The sequence below is a fragment of the Miniopterus natalensis genome, chromosome 12 (assembly GCF_054644295.1).
Source record: "Miniopterus natalensis isolate mMinNat1 chromosome 12, mMinNat1.hap1, whole genome shotgun sequence".
NCBI lineage: Eukaryota > Metazoa > Chordata > Mammalia > Chiroptera > Miniopteridae > Miniopterus > Miniopterus natalensis.
The window spans coordinates 4,421,372-4,440,101 of NC_142092.1; the positions used below are offsets into that span (position 1 = coordinate 4,421,372).

At 47.2% G+C, this 18,730-nt stretch overlaps 1 protein-coding gene and 1 pseudogene across 1 annotated transcript in view; both read left to right on the forward strand.

Annotated features, from left to right (window-relative positions):
- The first annotated feature begins 8,456 nt into the window (after positions 1 to 8,456).
- Positions 8,457 to 10,322, forward strand: LOC107529157 (RWD domain-containing protein 1 pseudogene; annotated as a pseudogene).
- Positions 10,323 to 14,588: 4,266 nt separating this feature from the next.
- Positions 14,589 to 18,730, forward strand: part of AUH (AU RNA binding methylglutaconyl-CoA hydratase) — a 158,612-nt gene continuing 154,470 nt past the window's right edge. The window contains 2 exon segments of the mRNA XM_087822523.1: positions 14,589 to 14,765; positions 14,767 to 14,845. Coding sequence (XP_087678649.1) covers positions 14,589 to 14,765; positions 14,767 to 14,845 — 256 coding nt within the window.

Below are 18,730 nucleotides of genomic sequence, written 5' to 3' on the forward strand. Positions count from 1 at the left end.
AAGTAATGGGCAAAGTAACTCAGAAAGTAAATACACTAATCAGACAAGAAAACATTACCACATACAACATAGCAATTTGGGTTCCAGAAACCTCAGGACACTCTGGAGCAAATTCTTTGATAACAAGGGCAGAACGTTCCTTTTAAGCAGAAGCTGTTTTAACAGCTATCTGATGAAGTAGGCCTCTCGCTGTCAAGGGAGAAATGAATTATCAGAGGAGATAAACTGAGCCAGAGGTGCAGATATTATACAGAGTAAAGGAATCCTGTCTCCACCCCATGGTTACAAACTCAGGGTTAGCACTTGCTGTCCCCCAAGTCTGTAATGCCAGGGCCACACCTGCAGGAGTGCAGCTTCTTTCTCTAGTAATGGCACCTGCTCATGCACAGAGAGTCACAGAGACAAACTGGACAGGTCAACGCTCAAGTGCAGGAAGGGGCAGGGCTGTGGCTGGTGCACCTGGAGGTGGGGGCTTCGGCATCCCTCTTCTCCAAGCCTGGCCGGGACAAGAAGTTCCTCTGACTCTTCTGGCCTAGACAGATTGAAGAAGCGCCAATTTAAAATAGCCCAGAGGACAAAAACAAAATCAAAAACAGGCCCTTGAAAGACCCAGACAATGACTGACTAGCTCCGTAACTAGAGAAACCAAAATGCAGGGAAGAACTTTACAAAGCTAATACTATTAAATGTAAGTTGAATAAACTCTAAAACTTGGCTGGTAAATGCAGAGTTTAAAACTGTATTAAAAATGGCATGAGTAATATTCCTATTTTACATGAGTCCTTGGGCAAATTATATTCATTTGACAGTTTTGTGTTCAAAAATAGATATATGTATATTTTCTTTAACTTCATTATTTTAAACTTTCTATATTTTCTCTGTTGGATTTGTGAGTCAGATAATTATCATTCTTTACACAAAATATTTTAAGGCACAAAAATATATACATTGTATTTAACTAAATTAAAGAATAACTGCTCTTTTATATCAGGACTGACTCTTGCAAACTCCAAAAAATAGTGCAAACCATTTTAACTTAGTTATTTCAGTTCTATCTGTATGTGATGTTTAAACAGCATCCCTTTGACTTTTGAAATCAACAATGATTATATTACACTGTAAGTATAATTTTTTGAAATCTTTAACTGACTTTAGGACCTGTTACTGATACTAAATTAATGAATAACATTGTTACCTGAAATCTTTGGTGATTAAAATGCATAAAGACAGATTACAAAATTATTGATCACGCTATATCACATATTTGCTATTTGCAAAGCTCCAACTAGGATGGCAAATTTATGTCAGATATATTGCCTTTTATACTACATTGATAAGGTCAATTTATTTTAAAAAGCTGAAGTTAAAACGTCAAATTTTTATCTAACTTCATTTATGTACTTGTGTGTATTTAAACTAAAATGCATATAAAAATATGTTACGCTGAAAAAGCTCTTTGAGTAATAAAGAGAAGAGCAAGTAGTTTAGATAAAAATATTTAAATCTGCCTGGCTGGCGTGGCTCAGTGGTTGAGCAGGGACCTGTGAACCAGGAGGTCCAGGTTCAGTTCCTCAACGGGGCACGTGGGCTGTGGGCTCGACGTGCAGGAGGCAGCCGATCAATGACTCTCATCATTGATGATTCTATCTCTCTTTCCCTCTCCCTTTTTAAAAATGAAAGGAAACAGCTTATTCCGTTGTCTGTGGAGGGCGTAACTGCACGGCTGCTCTCGTCTCTGGAAGAGTGAAACTGCTGAAGCTCCTCTACTTATTGCTTTGCGCTGATTTCTTGAATCATTTTAAGCAAAGTCTTATTTCTAAAACGCTAAATGTGCTTATTACTATGCTTAATTTAAACTTTTCCTGGCTTTAATAATTTATTCTCTTCAGAAAACTGTGACATATGTTCACCTACTTAGTTTTAGAAGTCCCTTCTCTAATCTAGGTCCACAATTAAAACAAAAATGCAGGCCAAAAGAAGAGAAACTAGATTAATTATGTAGTGATGAAATGTTATCAGCGTGTTTCAATAATTGTTTACCACTGGGTTGAACAGAACATACTTGGGTTGAAATGCAAAGCTGTTCAAGAATCGATGTGTACTTAGATACAAAACCCTTGTGATTTGGTGGCTGCTATGATACAAACTTTATGAAAGAAGTCAAAGGTCTCGGACATTTGTCAGTATTCTCACTGATCACAAGTTCCTTTTCTCTTGATTGGCTAAATATACCTAAGTAGGAAATTCCACTCTCCCCCAGTCTAATTAAATACCATCAAGTAATCAGAGCGAGTCAGTCAGTGGTTTCATAAACTACAGATCAGAAATTTTCTCCTACAAGTAGCAAAAAAAGTGGAACCTAAAAAAAATGGTACCAGACACAAAACAGACTTCTCAAGGGACAAAATCAGGATTCCCAGAAATGGTTCTATCTAGAAAAAGATGACTCCTTTGATATGTCTTAGGCTTTGTAGGTAATTCCAAAGTTCCAGCAGGGCTGCAAATCTGTCATCACCTGTGGCCCATCAAATTTACAAATTCACCCAATACTCGAAAGTGGGAAGCCAGTCTTAATATTAATAGTATCAGTGGTGTCCTGACCCTTTCAGAGCTCCCGAGTGGGGCCCCTCTGCGCCTCGGTGCAGGACCCCAGCTCTGCTTGCATACGCAACGTTGAGATGGTTAGTTGGTGCATTTTCTAGCAGCAAAGTTCTAACAGATCTTTCTGAGCAACTCAATCTTATGATGAAAGATCACATTTTTAAATTAACACTAAATTACTTTCAGAAGAACATACTGATCACAGAATTGTTTGTCAGACATATTTATGATATTAAAACAAATAATATTAAAACTAAAAATTAAATTAAAATAATCTTTTAACTGGAAAATACCTTAAGATGGGACATTGCCTATGCTTGCCTGCTTGAAACAGTGGTTTTCAGTTTCTTTAAATGAGACCCACAGGGGTCCTTTAACGTTACCTATTGCCAGTTAGTTCATGGACCCTACTGAAAAATGAAGAATGACAATTTATTTATTCTGAGAATTACTACAACAGTAACAAATTTATGCCACCTACTCTACAACTCTAATTTAGAAGCCAAATGCTGAGTCTGGAGATACTTCCAAAATTAAGTAGTTATGGGGGGCAAGGGTTGGTCCTAGTTCTCAGTGATTTCGTGGTAAAGATACAACCTTGTTTTTATTTGTTCAACAAGAACAAATAGTTTTAAGCCTCTAATTAGTGTCAGGCTTTGTCGTCAACCTTTCGATTCCACGGCCAGCCAGGCCACAAGGAGCAGTTCTCCCGGATCGTGCAATCCAGCTGTACTAGGTGCTGATCCCGAGAACACACGTAAAGCCACAGACACTCTTCAGCGTAGCTTAGGAACCAATTCTGGCCACAGACATGAAAAGGAGGTGTCTCAGCCCGAGTGTCAGAGCCTGACACGCGGCTCTGGATGACATGTCCCCTAACTCAGCCTCTGCACCACTAGCACCTCAGTGCTGTGCTTGTTAAAAATATGTGTTAAAAAAAAAAAAAAATACATGTTCTTAGTCTCATACTTAATAGGAAATGAAGTCAGCTTTCTCTTTGGGGCTGAAAATGTCCTTTGACTCCAATGGCCAGAAGACTCCGGGACTCTGGGGTGGTGAGGACCGCCTGTGGCGGGGCTGATGGGAGGCCCCGCTGGGATGCCTGGGCGGCGCTCCCTCTCCCCGCGACTTCACAGCCCCACGCACCTAACACCTGACGGGGGGCATCCCGATGGTCTGAAAAGCAGTTTGTTTGGTGTGTACAGTGTACGATCTTCTTGGGCTTTCTCCTTTCTCTTTCAAGCTGATTCATTTGCTATTTCCAAGAAAACGTTGACGTCTCCCTTTTCTCCTGAACCACAACCACTGCCGTTTTCTTAGAAACTGAGGCTCCTCCACGATGGGCACTGTGCGCCAGCCTCCCGAGGGACAGCCCCTCACAGGCATGACCCACGACACACGCGGGGGCCGCGGGCCCACTGCTTCTGGTGACCCGGGACTGGAGGTCGAGAGTTCTTCCACGTCCCTCAAGTGACTTCCGATGATATGACACATATAGTTTTGCTATAGGACACATCTAAGTAGTGCCTGTCTCAATTCTGAATTACTGATAAACCCGCTTGCTTAGCACAGACCCAGCACGAGGCAGCAAACCGCTCCCGCTTGGCCACCTGGCCAGGAGCTTCCACTGAGCACAAGTGACAGTCAAGGCAGTGCACTGGCCAAAATGCGAGTGTTTCCAGTAAAGTCGGCAAACTTTAATAATCACCTAATTACCTGAAAATATTTTGTGGTCTGCATGACAGAAACTTTGTTTTGAGAATGAAAGTGCTATAAAAATATGCTTCTGAATTTTGATTAAATCTCTGAGCCAACAGTCTTCAATTTTTTTTAAACACTCACCTGAGGATATGTTTATTAACTTGAGAGAGAGGAATGGAGAAAGAGAGAGAGGAACATTGATCAGTTGTCTCCTGTATGTGCCTTGACGGGGAACTGAACCTGCAGCCTTTTTGGTGTACGGGACAGTGCTCCCACCGAGCCACCCGGCCAAGGTAACAGTCTTTAATTTTTGAAACACTACACACAACCATCAGAGATAGGGTTAGCAAAATCAGACATATAATTCCATGTGTGTATATATATACATAACATATATGTATATGTATATGTGGATGTGCATACATATAAACACACACAAAAGTTACAGGAAGAGGTAAAAATATAAACGAAAATTCTATTTTTTTTTATCCTACCCTAGTGTATATTGTCTTGGACACCATTGCTCAATGCTAAAGGTATAGTATGTTAAAAGTAATAATACCAACCAACGTTTATAGGATGTTTACAAATGCTGCACTGTGCTAAGTGCTCTACATGTATTATCTCATTCAATCCTCAAACAGCTACAGGGAGCAAATAGTACTGTTTTCCCCATTTTACGGATGAAAGTCCGTCACTGAAGGACACACTGCTAGTTAGAGGCATCACTGAGACTGAAAGTGTGAACAAAGTGTGAACCTAGAGGCCTTGCTCTTTTTAAAAAATATTTATCTTTATTGTTGAAAGTATTACAGATGCCCCCCTTTTCCCCCATTGATCCCCTTCTACCCTGCCCCCTGCCCCCCGCCTTCCCTCTGAGATTCATTTGTCAGTCTGTTCCTTGCTTCCATGTCTCTAGACCTATTTTGTTCATCAGTTTATTAGGAGCATGGTCTCTGCACTCAGTGGGAGAGGCCATGCGTAACCAGCAAAAGTGACCTTAGTTTCTGCAATATATTTTTAACTTCCATTTTTCTTCCTTTATATTTAAAAATTATCAAGTAAGTTAATATGGTTTTAAAAATCCAAATAGTAAAAAATTAACAAAAGGAACAGAAACAGTCTTCTTTCCCTTCTAACTGTCTTCTAAGTGACTTGCCAAAAGATCCCTATCAAACACAAGCAGCATTTTATTCTCAGAAGTACAACTGAGGTATGTTCGCCTCTGGTTTGAACTTCTGCTTCTAGCAATGGCAGAATAGCTCACATTGGACCAAATATCCTGCAGATAGCAATTGTAACCTCTGGACAAGAAACAGTCAACAATATTGTAATAACTATGTATGGTGCCGGGCGGGTACCAGAATTATCGGGAGGAACACTTAGTAAACTATGTAATTGTCTATGCTCTACACCTGAAACTAATACAAAATAATATTGAATGACAACAAGCACCCCCCCCCCCCCACTCGGACACACAGCTATCGGACGGCATTGGAGAGGGAGGAACAGGAGAAGCTGGAGGGTGGTTGACTCAGAAGCAGGGTTCGGTGCTGGGTCATTCTCCTGCTTGTAGGGATTTTGTCTGAGGCCAAGCCTCAGCTAGTGCTGCTCATGGTGGCTAAGACCCAGAAACCTGCACGCACGGGTTGAGGAATCAGAGGAGAAACTTTGGGGAAACAAGAAGCTGGAGAGCAAGGGGAGAAATCTCATGAAGGAGCAGGCTATCGGGTCAAAGCAGGAGCCCCAAGTGAGGTGCAGAAATGCTGCCCGAGCTCCTGGCCGGCCCCTGACGCGTGAGGGCGGCAAACTCGCAGCCGCACAGCTGCGGCTGAAAGAACTAACAGGGCCTCAGCACTGCCCGCTGCGGAGAGCAGAGTTTTTTTAGGTAAGTTACCCACCTGCTAAACAAAGTAGTCAGTACTGTTCAGGGGAACAACAGAGTCCAGAGTCTCCCTAATCTCTCATCACAACGTCCAGAATAGAATCCAAAACTCTCAGACATATGAAGAAACAGGAAAATGTAACCCATACTGAAAGCAGTGCTCCTCAAGACTTCTGGCCCCAATAATTTAAAAATTATTGATGGCCCCAACAGGGTTTTATTATGCATATTACATATATTAATATTTTTCTTAATAGAAATTAAAATTGACAGAATTTTATATTTATTATTTTTAAAAAATAAGCCAAGTACATGTCAACATAAATAATACATTTTCACTAAAAATACTATGTTTTCCAAATCAAAAGCAATTAATGAGAAGAGTGGCATTGTTTATATTCCTTCAAATCCCTTTGACGTCTGGCCTACAAGAAAGATAGCAAGATTCTCATGCTTGCTCCTGCATTCTATATATTGCAGTACTTGATTTGGCTAAGTTATAAAGACAAGCTGACCTCAAGTAGCTGGAAAGATAGGAAAATTTTAATAGCTCTACAGATAATTGTGGATCTTCTTCTTTAATACTTTACTAAAGTTTGACAAGCAGTAGGTTGTAAAGGTTTGTTGTAATGCAAATCTGGAACTCTATTGTAATCTGTTATATTTCATATTCTATTATATTAAAGCCTGTAGTTCTATGTTACACCATCAATGGATCTTTTATCCATGCATGATCTGACATTAGCTTTGGTCACCTATAAAATACTGGTTCATTGAGTTATACAGGTCCATCAAATGCTGACACATTTCAGTGTTCAATATTAAAACCCACAGTCATTAATGTTACTGCTGATCTCACCATAAAAGTCTTTAAATATCAGGAAACTCTTATGCTCATTATGGTGGATACAGGTTTTTCAATTTCAAATTCTCACTTTAAATTTTAAATTTTATTGTGTGTGCCAATATTCTTTCCATTAAAAGTGGTGTTTCATGGAAGAATCACTAGTTCTGCTCTCAGCTCAACCACCCACATAGTACTTTTTCTATCTGCTTCATTATGCAGCAAAAGTGATTTTTGCATGATTTCTATCCTGTTACACAGAATATTAAAAATATATGTATTTAAAGGTTGAGATTTGAAGAAAATAATATTTTCCCTGGCTTCAAGGAAATTCTTAAATAACTAGCCACTAGCATACTTGGTGGCACTGCCTTGATTTGTGTTTACATGCCAACGGTTTCACTGGTGACTGCTGTTATTATCACTGCAAGTGTCATCAGAGTAAAACAAGAAATAATATGTTAGTATTATTATGAAAATAGTTTTGATGTCTCAGATCCCAGAAAGCATCTTGGGAATCCTCTGGAATTGTCAAATCACAATTTGGGAACTGCTGCATAAGAGAAAATGTAAACCGTGGAGACTCACCTCAAGGCGACCCAGATGCTTTAATTAGCAGAGAAGACATTTAAAGCAACTATTATAAGTGCGCTCAAAATTTTTAATAGAAATATGCTCAGAATGAATGATAAGAAATCTTAGCAGCAGAAACTACTCGCCTACACAGGTGCAAGTCTTTTACATTTTATGTGAGGCAGCACAGCGTTAATTCTAAATGGCCCGTGTGAGGGTAAGAATGTCCAGTGTAATCGAGAGATCAGCCGTGGGAGGGGGCACAGTTAAAACGCCGACAGAGAAATGAAAAGGGAGCACTAAAAACATCAACTAGCCAAGAGAAGACAGGAAGGGAAGACAGGGAACAGAATCAGATGCAACAAGCAGAAAACAAGCAGCAACACAGGTGCCCGAAACTAAACCCTGTCAGTAATCACAATAAATGTAATTGGAGCAAACTTTCTACTCATTGTTAGGTATTATTACAGTATATACATTTTTAACAGCAAAACTCTGATAATACTGTAAAGGGGTGTGGATGGACTCCAGGGCCTCCAGCTCATCGCATGGCTCCTCACCATCACCTGCCACAGCGGCCCTGCCTGCTGCCCACAGACGCCTGCATTCCTGGGCCGCGCCAGGAGGGTGGGCAGCGGCCAGGTGGGTGCAGGCGCAGAGTCTGGAAAATCCACCAGCTTCGCCTTCACTGTGACATCTGAGGCTGGAGAAAATGATGAAACTGTCCAGGGTACCCCCAAGTTTACATACAGTAAAAATAGTCAGATGAAGTCCCCCTTCCTGAAATATTCTCCCAGGAAAATCTAGAAGATGATGGTGCCTCAGGCATTACAGGCAGAAGCCAACCTTGGTATGGTGATGAACTTTACTTTAGTGACAGCTGTGCAAGGAAAATTAAGTGAACTCGTAGATCAAATCACAACTAGAATGGAAGAAGAAAAGATAAAGGCCGACGAAGCTGAAAAGCAACGATTTCATGGCACTCCTGTGAACTGCTCAAGCTGGAAGACCAGGTTTGATCCGAATTCTTGGAAATTAAAAAGAAACAAATGAAAGAACCAGCAGGAAAAAATAAAATAAGTCGGAACAACTGTTGGAAACAGACCACAATCTTGGCACATTTGTGCAGGTCTTGGAAGATGCCGGAAACAGTGGAGTAGGTGAGTCTTTGTTCTGGGTAGAGGAGGGAGTGGAGCTGGAGGTGAGGATGACCCAGGCCACAGGCCTGCTGAGCAGGCGGACTTCAGGCTAAAGGACCGTCCCCGCTGCAGGCAGGTTTGAAAGCGCAGCATCTGTGGCTATGCTGAGAGGGTGCTGATTTTCCTTTCTTTTTTTTTTTTCCTAAGAAAAAATAATTCTCAGGAGAACTGTCTTCGAATAGCTTTCATATTAAACTTAATAAACTGACTTTACAATTTCAAAAATTAAATTAAATAGCAAAACTCAACTATTTGTTGTCTCAAAGAAACGCACTTTAAGTATTTGCTTTTGTCTATAATGTTTGAATGTATACTTCACTTTCTAACGTGGACAGAGAAATGATAACTCCCTAGAAATTCCTCCTTCTGCAACGAAATCCTGGCAAACGGCAGGACTGGCTGCACTGAAAAGTTAGGAGGAAAATGGGTTGGCTTTGGCACCCGCGCACCCGCCTGAGTGCTCCCCAACCCCACGCCAAGCCACAGCCCGCCTCCAGAGGCTGTGACTGTTAATAGTTCCCAACCAGGGGGACTCAGGTGTGCAGAAGTGTGTCTCCCTCCTCACCACACACACAGTTACATGTTTGCAGCTCAAGTGCTAAAAACAGGACTTAAACTCAGTGCGTCCGGCTCTAATGCACAGTCCCTTAAATCTAGGGAGTCATTCTGGCGTAGCGACAGGCGTGAGAGAAGAGACGCGGGCAAAGCAGCTTCTTTGTCCTTCGAAACCATTTAAAAAGCCCTCTACCCCTATCTGTACGCGTGACAAACGTCTTTGTGGGGAAGAAAAGGTCAGTCAAGTAAAAAGCACCGTTGGCTGCCCAGGATTCAGGGCCCGGGGTTCAGGGCCTGCGCAGGCTCCCTCATGTGTTCTTTAGGCCAGAAAGGCAGGCTCTTCTTATCCCCGCATAACAGGTGAGAAAATAGAAATGTTTTAAAAGTTAGTTATATAATAATGTATACCAATCCTTTCTTTTAATAACTAATCTTGTGAGAGTAAAAGGTAAAAAACCGCCCATAGCATGTCAGGTATGACAAACCTGTATTTGGTTTGATCACTTCTTACGACAAGCCTGGACTCAGACGTTACTCACACCACGGAAACAACAAGGCCAAGTGCGGCTCAGGACGGCCTGCGAGGGTGGCACCACCTGCTCCTGCGCTGGAGCCTCGCCTCCGGGGAGCCGCTGGCCGCCCTGGCTTGGGGCTGCCGGGCGGCACTCGGCAGGTTTCCGAGCGTCCCTTCCCTTACAGCCTTTCTCCAGAAGAAACGAGAGTGACCTTGACACAACGGTACCCAAAGACCTTGAGCAGGAGGTAGGAGATCATCACAAAATACCTTGCACTGACTTGCATGGGATTCTGCAGCTTACTCGTTTTTTGACCCGACAGCACCTGCAGCCCATGTCTCCTCTCACCTCAGAGCAAGCGCAAGACGGACACTGACACCCACCGAGGAGGGCCCCAGCTGGGAAAGCAACTGGCCACAGTACTGCAGTCACATGGGAAGCTGGTGTAGTCTGGAGTTTGGGGGGTCAGCAGAGTTTGTTACAGGGAACCGAGGCTGAAGAATCTCTGCAATGAACTCAGTTATATCTCCCCAAATTCATACGTTGAAGCCCTAACCCCTAATGTAACTGCATTTGGCTATGGGGCCTTTGAAGAGGTAGCTAAGATTAATGACATTATAACATGGGGCTCTAACCAATAGGACCGGTGTCCCCAGGAGAAGAGACAGAGACACCAAGGACGGGCGCACACAGAGGAAAGGCCGTGTGAGGACACAGCGAGAGGGTGGCTGTCTGCTAGCCAAAGAGAGGCCTCAGGAGAGACCAAACCTGCCACACCTTGATCTTGAACTTCTAGCCCACCTGTGGTATTTGTCATGGCAACTAGAGTTGATAATACACCCGCTGTAGGATCCATTACTGATTTAGAAGACAAAATAAAACTCACACACTAGAAAAGTGTTCGAGGGGCAAGACACAAGAACCCCAAGACCATCAGCAGAAGAGGCTAAACCATAGCTTTCCAAGTACACGGAAAAGAGTGGGTGGAGCAGGGACTCTTCCTACTTGTCTGAGAGGGAGGTGGGAGATTCTGTAACTGAGGACTAAGGTAAACAGCAGGGGGTTGTCCTCCAAATCTTAGAACTTTATAGCCAGTTCTCATCCTAGACCTGCTCACAGCTGAGGAGAGATTTGTGGCCTAGTGGGGAAGGCACCCTTCAAGCTTTCTCCGAGTCTGTCTGGGGTAATTAGGGGCAGGAATAGGACTTCAGGGAATCTGAGGGGTAGGGCAGGGTAAGCGGGTGGCAGAGGGGGAGGCTGGCGAGAGGCATGGAGGTCTTCCAGGGGCAGGCTTCCAGCGCAGTCCAAAAGCTTTCAGCGCAGTGCACTCATTGGCTTGGAATCAGGGTCCAGGAGGGCTGTGGGGGTATTTTTAATTTTGTTTTAATAATTTTAAAAAATTTTAGAGCAGTTTTAGACTTACAAATTGAGAAAATACAGTTTCCATACACCCCATCCCAGATTCGTCTGTGATTAAAATCGTACAGTAGTGCAGTACATTTGTTACAATTAATGAATCTATAGTGTCACATTATTATTAGCTAAAACACATATTTTGTTTGGATTCCCTTAATTTTTACCTAATGGTCATTTTCTGTTGCAGGGCCCCAGCCAGGATCCCGCATGACATTCAGTCATCGTATCTCCTTAGGCTCCTCTTGGCTGTGACATTCTCAGATTGTTTTTGATGACCTTCACAGTTTTAGGAAGTATGGGTCGGGCATTTTTTAGAATGTCTTTCAGTTGGGATTTGTCTCGTATTTTTATCATGATTAAACTGCGGTTATGGGTTTTGGGAGGAAGACTGCAGGGGGAAAGTGTCATTCTCATCACATCATGTCAAGGTCTATAGTGTCAACATGGCTTATCAGCGGAGATGCTGACCTTGATCACTTGGCTGAGGTGGTGTCTGTCAGGCTTCTACACTAAAACTAGTCCTTCCCCCCTTTCCCCTTCCATACTGTACTCTTTAGAAGGAATTCTCCACAAGGCCATGGAAAGTTATGCTTCCCTCCTTGAGAGCAGTGTCTACATGCATTATTTAGAACCCTTCCGCTTGGAAGATTTCTCTTTCCTCTCATTTACTTATCAAATTATTTACACAAGTGTGGATTTTTGGATATTTATCTTCTGCTTCTATCATCTCATTATCTCTGTGCACATGTAGTTTTGAAAGTTTTTTTAAATCATAGAACACATAGATTGCGAGTGTCTCTGTCACCATATACGTCTACTGACACGGTTTCACAGCTTCTCTTCCATTACCCATCAGTTGTGAAGGTGTAATTATCAATGACCTCCAGAGACTCAGATGGAAAGGCTGCCTTCGGCCGTAGTACAGCTACTTCTTGTGAAACCTATCATATTTTAGGGCTGTGAACTTTTCTCTTAGGATTCACAAAATTTCGTTTAAAAGTGAAAAATCAGGTGTGTGTGGCAGATTGTGTTCTCAAATATCCATAACCCCCTTTGTATGCAGTAATAAAATTGTAGCTGGGTGCATGGCCGCCCAGCACAGGGTTACGTTTTAGGCCCCTGTTGCTGCTGGGTGTGGCATGTGTGACGTAGTCAAAGGGGCATGCGTCATTTCTGCTTCTTCCAGCTGACGGAACTGGGAACTGCCCTCTTCTCTGTGTTGCTGGTGGCAGGGAGCAGCCACTTTAGATGCGTGAGATGGAAGCCCATGTTGAAGGCGGCAGAGCCATATGGGCCTGGGCTGGGAACGTTCTCTCCTGTTCAAGCCATCGCATTCAGGGGCGTCTCTGACACAGTGGCCAAGCCATTACGCCCAAGATAGTTCAAATTATATACTCATTTTGAAAAAAGTCCAGAGTTCTGCTTCATTCTTCACATCATCTTCGCTATTTTGTCTTTCTGCTTGTGGTTGGCAACATGTTGGTAAGTGTTTCATTTTACCGGTGACACCTATGCCCTAAGTGTTCTGTGCACAGAACTCTGTCCTAGGCGGGGTGGCTTCTGCCCTCCAGGCTGGCTGTATTCCAGGAGCGCAGGATGGCCATCCTATAGTGCACATTACATATTACACAGAAATAAGCATTAGGAGGAAGTCAAGGGGGGTGGCAGACTGAAAGGACTGTTAGCTGAGAGCTGGCTGGAGGCAAGGGTCCCAAATCCTGGAAACAGATGGTAGTCATAGTGTCCAGTACCCCAAAAGCCAGCCCCGCCTTCTTCTGCCAAGCTAACACTCATTGTTCCTGGCTCACACTCTTTGCTCCTGGCTCACATCTTTTACTGAAAAGTAGAAAGGAAGTAAAGGGAATTAAATTTTATTGGACATCTTAACATTTACTGAGAGGCTGTGCGAAACAGTGATTAAGAACATGGGGAATTAGAGTCAGATATATCAGATATATTAGCTGCAGGGTTTGATAAGTAACTTAATCTCAGTGTTTTCATTTGCAAAATGGGAATAATACCAACTTCAAAGTTTTCTGGACACTGAATAAACTCACACACCTAATGCTGGAGGCGGCTGACAGGCGGCGTGTGACCGTCCACTCTGCTCTCCTGTGGTGCCCAGCGCGTCCCACTCCCCGCCTCCACCCTGTAACCTGGGCGGGCTCTTTCCCCCTTCACAGATGAGGGAAGGGAAGGAAAGAACCTGCGTGGGAGGCTCCTCCTAGGAGCCGTCCGGCGAACCAAGGCGCGGGAGCGCGGCTGTTGAGACGGTTCGGGCCGTGGACGGCGGTGGGACCGAGGCCGCGCCCGCCCGGGGACGGCGGTGGGACCGAGGCCGCGCCCGCCCGGGGACGGACTGTTCCCGTCTCTCCCGACGGGCGGTAGCGCCCGGCGGGGTCTCTTCTTTGTATTAAGCTTTAGCTCTCAGTTCTCCTCACGCGCGGGCACAGCGCGACGGCCGCCGGTGGGGGCGGAGGCCGCACCTGCCCGCCCCGCCCGGCCCTGCCGCGGGCACCGTCCCCGGCCGTGGATTTTCAACAGCGCCGTCGGGGTCTGTGGCGCCTTCACGTGGATTTACAGTCCATCCAGGAGCCAACGTTAAGATACCCAAAGCTCAGCACCTAAAACAAGGGCACGGTGTTCGCGACGGCCGCCCTCGCGGAGCTGGCACAAACCTGTTCCCTGCGGTCCCCGGGAGCACGACCAGGAAGGGCCTCGTCCGGCGCCGCGGCAGGACCTCCGCGGGCCGCACCTTTCCGAGGCCAGGCTCCGGGGACCCTGGCGCCCCCGCAGGCGCCGTCCCCCGGAGCCCCCGCGAGGACGGCGGTGTGAACCGGAACTGGAAAGTCAAACTGCAGAGACAAAGCCAAAAAGGCAGTCACTGTGCGGCGCAGCCGCTCGGGCGCCCGTTTCTCAGACCGGGTCCCGCGCGCACCTGCGGGCGCGGCTCGGTGCCGGGGGGGGGGGGGGGGGGGGGGGGGGGACCTGCGGGCCCGGAGGGCGGGGCGGCCGCGGCCGTGCCCACAGAGCGCCTTCCTCGCGGCTGTCCCGCAGCCTCCGAGCGCAACCCTCGCCTCCTCTTCGCCGGACGAGCCGCGACGCCCGGAGTCACGCGACAGAGGCGCGCAGGTGGAGTCCCGGGCGCCCGGGCGCCGGCCTGGGCGGGGGGCGGGGCCTAGCGCGCGCGAGGCCATTGGGCGCGGGCCCTGGGCGCGGGGCGGGGCCTGGGCGTGCGGGCGGTGCGAGCGCGGCGGGGGCGGGGCCGCAGCCGCAGGCCCACGCCGTAAACAGACAACATGGCGGCGGCGGCGGCACCCGCGGCTCGGGGCGCCTGGCAGGCCGGCCGCGCCCGCGTGGTGGCCGCTTGCGGCGCGCCTCTCGGCCCCGGGTGGAGGCTGCCCGGGTGCCTGGCGGGCCCGCGGCTCGGCGCGGCGATCTGGGCCCGGGGCTGGGCGCCCGCGGCCCGGGGGGCCGACCCTGCGGCGGGGCTACAGCTCCGAGGTGAAGGCGGAGGACGAGCTGCGGGTGCGGTACCTGGAGGAGGACAACCGAGGTGAGGCGCGGCGCCGCGGCCGGCGGCCCAGGAGGGGTCGCGGGTCGAGCGGGGCTGACGTCATCGCGGGGGGCCGCGTCCCGTCCTTGCCACCCGCGTCGGTCGCGCGGCGGTCGCTGGGGAGCCGCTCACCTGCCGGGACGGCCGCGCCGCGCGGGGAGACACGCAGCCGGGCCTGGCCTGCGGCGGGGCCGCGGGTGCGGGGCTCGCGCCCGCTTCCGCGGGCTCAGGTGTTGGGGAGTTGTAGAGGCTCCGGTGAGAACGCGCTCGGCCGTTCTGGAGAAGCGCAGATCTGGAGGCGCTCCGCTGAGCCGTTTCCCGCTGCCCGTTTTGTCTTAGAAGTTAGTGTGGGCGCCCGGTCCACCTCAGGGAACGGCTGCGAGCCGCCTTCGCGCCTGCCGCCGGCTCAGCCCCGGGCGCGTCGTGGGCGCCGACCTTGCCCGGGAGCATCCGCTGCGGGCGGCGGCCCTGCGGGCGGCGGCGCGTGCTGAGGCCCCGCCGTTCCCTGGCCGGGGAGCCTCGGGGTCGGAGGCGCGTGGAGCAGTTTGCCGCGGGCTGCCCTCCGGCTTTGCCCCGCAGTAGCGGGGCGCCGCGTGTCAGCAGGAGTGCACGGCGGGGTGGGTCGCGGCGCCGCCCGAGAGCAGCTCCCAGGTGGTGGGGAAGGTGCTGCTGGTCGGGGGCCGCGCTGACGAACGGCCTGGCGGGACCCCCAGGGCACAGGACCGGCTCCCTGCGGAGGTTGCGGGACTTGCGGGGGCGGTTCCGAGGCCGCGCTAGGGCTGGGCGGGCGGAGCAGGCTGGGCGGTCGGTACCGGGCCGCGGAGCCCGACGGCCGGGAGGGCCCTTAGGCCGAGGGCTCCGGGCCTCAGCTTCCTCAGGTGTGACGCTGGAGGATGACAGCAGCCCCGGTGGCTGCTGCGAAGGTTAGGTCGTCGTGTAGACCGCCCGCTAAGTGCCTGGCTCACAGTAGGTGCTCTGGAGTTTAATGTTTCAGAGGGACGAGGCGTGGGACGTGAACGTGGCGATGTGCTGTGGGGCTGTCACGTGCCGTGAGAGGTAGATGACCGAGCTTCAGCTGGCAAGTGGACGGGCACTGGGGGGATTCGAGCTGCCAACGCCCCCATCTTTTGGGTTAGCTTAGGCTCCCCGGAATGTCAGTTACATCAGGTATAAAAGGAGTGCACGTGCACCATGTTCTATATTTTTTTGTCTGTATGACTTCACGAATGCAGATTGAAAGTAAATTTTTGTAAATGTCTGGAAATTCCATAAGTTGAATCCAGATGGATCAAAGAGAAGAAATCAGAGCATACAAAACAACTTAATAAATTCAGCTATTTTTAGCTACCTCAGATCACCTGTAAAAGTCAGGTATTAGGACATCATGGTTTCTCAAGAAAACTGTCCCAGCTTCCTCTAGCGATGGGCCAGAATAGCAGCTCAGGCTTAGCTGAGTATGCTTTGCTTTACTATCGAACAGCAGTAAACAGTGCAAAGAAAAACGAGTTAATACTGCAGGTGAAGGGATCTCCCCGGTGCCTCTGCTGGTCACAGAGGCTAGTCCAGAACGTGGTGCCCTCGGCGGTCTGCAGGGAACATCGGAGCTCTCCCTGCCAGAGGAGCCGCTGCCCATGGCCTGCAGGCCGCTGTAGGCTGGCGGAGGTGGGCGAGCGCATCAGCCCTCATCTGTTGTCCATATACCCTCCCCCCTCCTCCCCCCTCCCCCCCCCTTTCTCCTCCTCCCCCCCTCCCTTTCTCCTCCTCCCCTCTCCCCCCTCCTCCCTCCTTTCATTTCTTTCTTATCCTCACCAGAGGATATTTTTCCCCATCTATTTCTAGAGAGAGTGGAAGGGAGGGCGGGGAGAGGGAGAGGGAAAGAAACATCAACATGAGAGAGACATTGATTGGTTGCCTTCCGCACACGTCCTGGCCTGGGACAGGAAACCTGGAACTGAGGTAGGTGCCTTTGACCAGGAATCCAGCCTGCAGCCCTTTCGTCTGTGGACTGACGCTCTAACCACTGGGCCATCCCAGCGGGGGCTTTAGTGGTTATTTCTCGTGTTGTTTGTCCAGCCTACTTAGTCCTGGTCAGCAGTCCTGGTTTATAAAGCTCTCTTTTGGTCTTGGGCAACAGCCTCTTTTATAAGTCAACTGGTCATTCTTCTTCCCAGTTTATTCTTTATACACTGGTGCTGGGGTTACCTTCTCTGAAGGCCAAGAATCACTTCTCTGCTCAGTTGAGCACCTCCGGTGGCTTCTTGTTGCCTGCAGGCCCTCACAGTCCATCCTCTCCCTTCAGCTGCAGTTAAGCTTTGCTTTCTTCTGCTTTGCATGCAAGTGGAATGACCTCTCCCTTCCCCTTACCAGCTGTCTCCCAGCCTGGCAAGCTTCTACTTATCATTGCGACCCATTTCAGAGATCATCTTTGTGAACCATATTGGAACAACTGCTGGCAGGAACAGAGCAAGCAAACAAGTAAATGCATAATGCAAGTCATCCTTGATACCTACTTCCTGCTCCCATCTAGATTTTCAGGTCTTCCTGAGTGTCTGAAATCTTTCCACTTTTCTCTGTGTTCTTTATCAGTACCACTCTTGTCTAAGCCAGCATCGTCTCCCAGGTGGACTATTGCAGAGTTCTTGTGTTTTTAAGTTATATTTTCATATATTTCATGGCATGTGATTTATATATAAAGTTACTTTTATATATAATTACACAATTATATATGTAAGTTACTTAATTATATAATTCACATGCCATAAAATGCAAAATGTACAATTGTTTTTAGTGTATTTATAGAGTTGTGCAACCATCACTACAGTTCAATTTTAGAACATTTTTATCAATGCAAAAAGAAACCCTGTTCTCTTTAGCAGTGACTTGACTTCTGGGTCACAGCCCTGCTGCCCCCCAAATAAGGCCTACTTGTCTACTTTCTGTTTCAGTAGATTTGTTTACTCTGGACATTTCATATAAAGAGGTCATATAACATGTCGCCTTCTGTGGCTTCTTTCACTTTATGTTTTCTAGGCTCATCCATTTTGTTGTATGTGTAGCACTTCATGTCCTTTTACGGCTGAATAACATTTAATTGTTTGGATATACCACATTGTATCCTTTATCATTGAGGTACATCTGGGTCATTGCCACTTTTTGGATATTGTGAACAGTGCTGCTTAGGATATTTATGTATGCATTTTTTTTTTAATCTTTTTTTAATTTTTAATATATCTTTATTGATTTCAGAGAGAGGAAAGGAGAGAGAGAGAGAGAGAGAAACATCAATGATGAGAGAGTCATTGATCGAGCCCACAACCCGGGCATGTGCCCTGACCGGGAATCAAACCCCTCCTGGATCCTAGGTCAACGCTCAACGCTGAGCCATGCCCGGCTGGGCATGTATGCATTTTTGTGAACATCAGTTTTCATTAGGATTGGAATTGCTGGATCGTATGGTAATTCTGTGATTAATATTTTGAGGAACTACTGAACTTTTCCAAAGTTGGCTGTAGCAATTTACATTCCCACCAGTGAGGTATGAGGGCTTCACTTTCTTCACATCCTTGACCGTTGCTTGTTATTGTTTGTGTTTTTGATTATAGTCATCTGGTGCTTGTGAAGTGCTATTGTAGCTTTGATTTGGATTTGCCTAGTGGTTAATGATTTTAAGTATCTTTTCATGTGTGTATATCTTTTTTAGAGAAATGTCTTCTTAAATACTTTGCCCATTTTTAATTGGGTTTTTGTTGAATTGTGAGATTTCTTTATATATTCCGGATGCAAATTCCATATCAGATACTTGATTTGCAAATATTTCTTCTATTTTGTGGGTTGTCTTTCTGCTTTTTTTTTTAATCCTCACCTGAGGATATGTGCATTGATTTT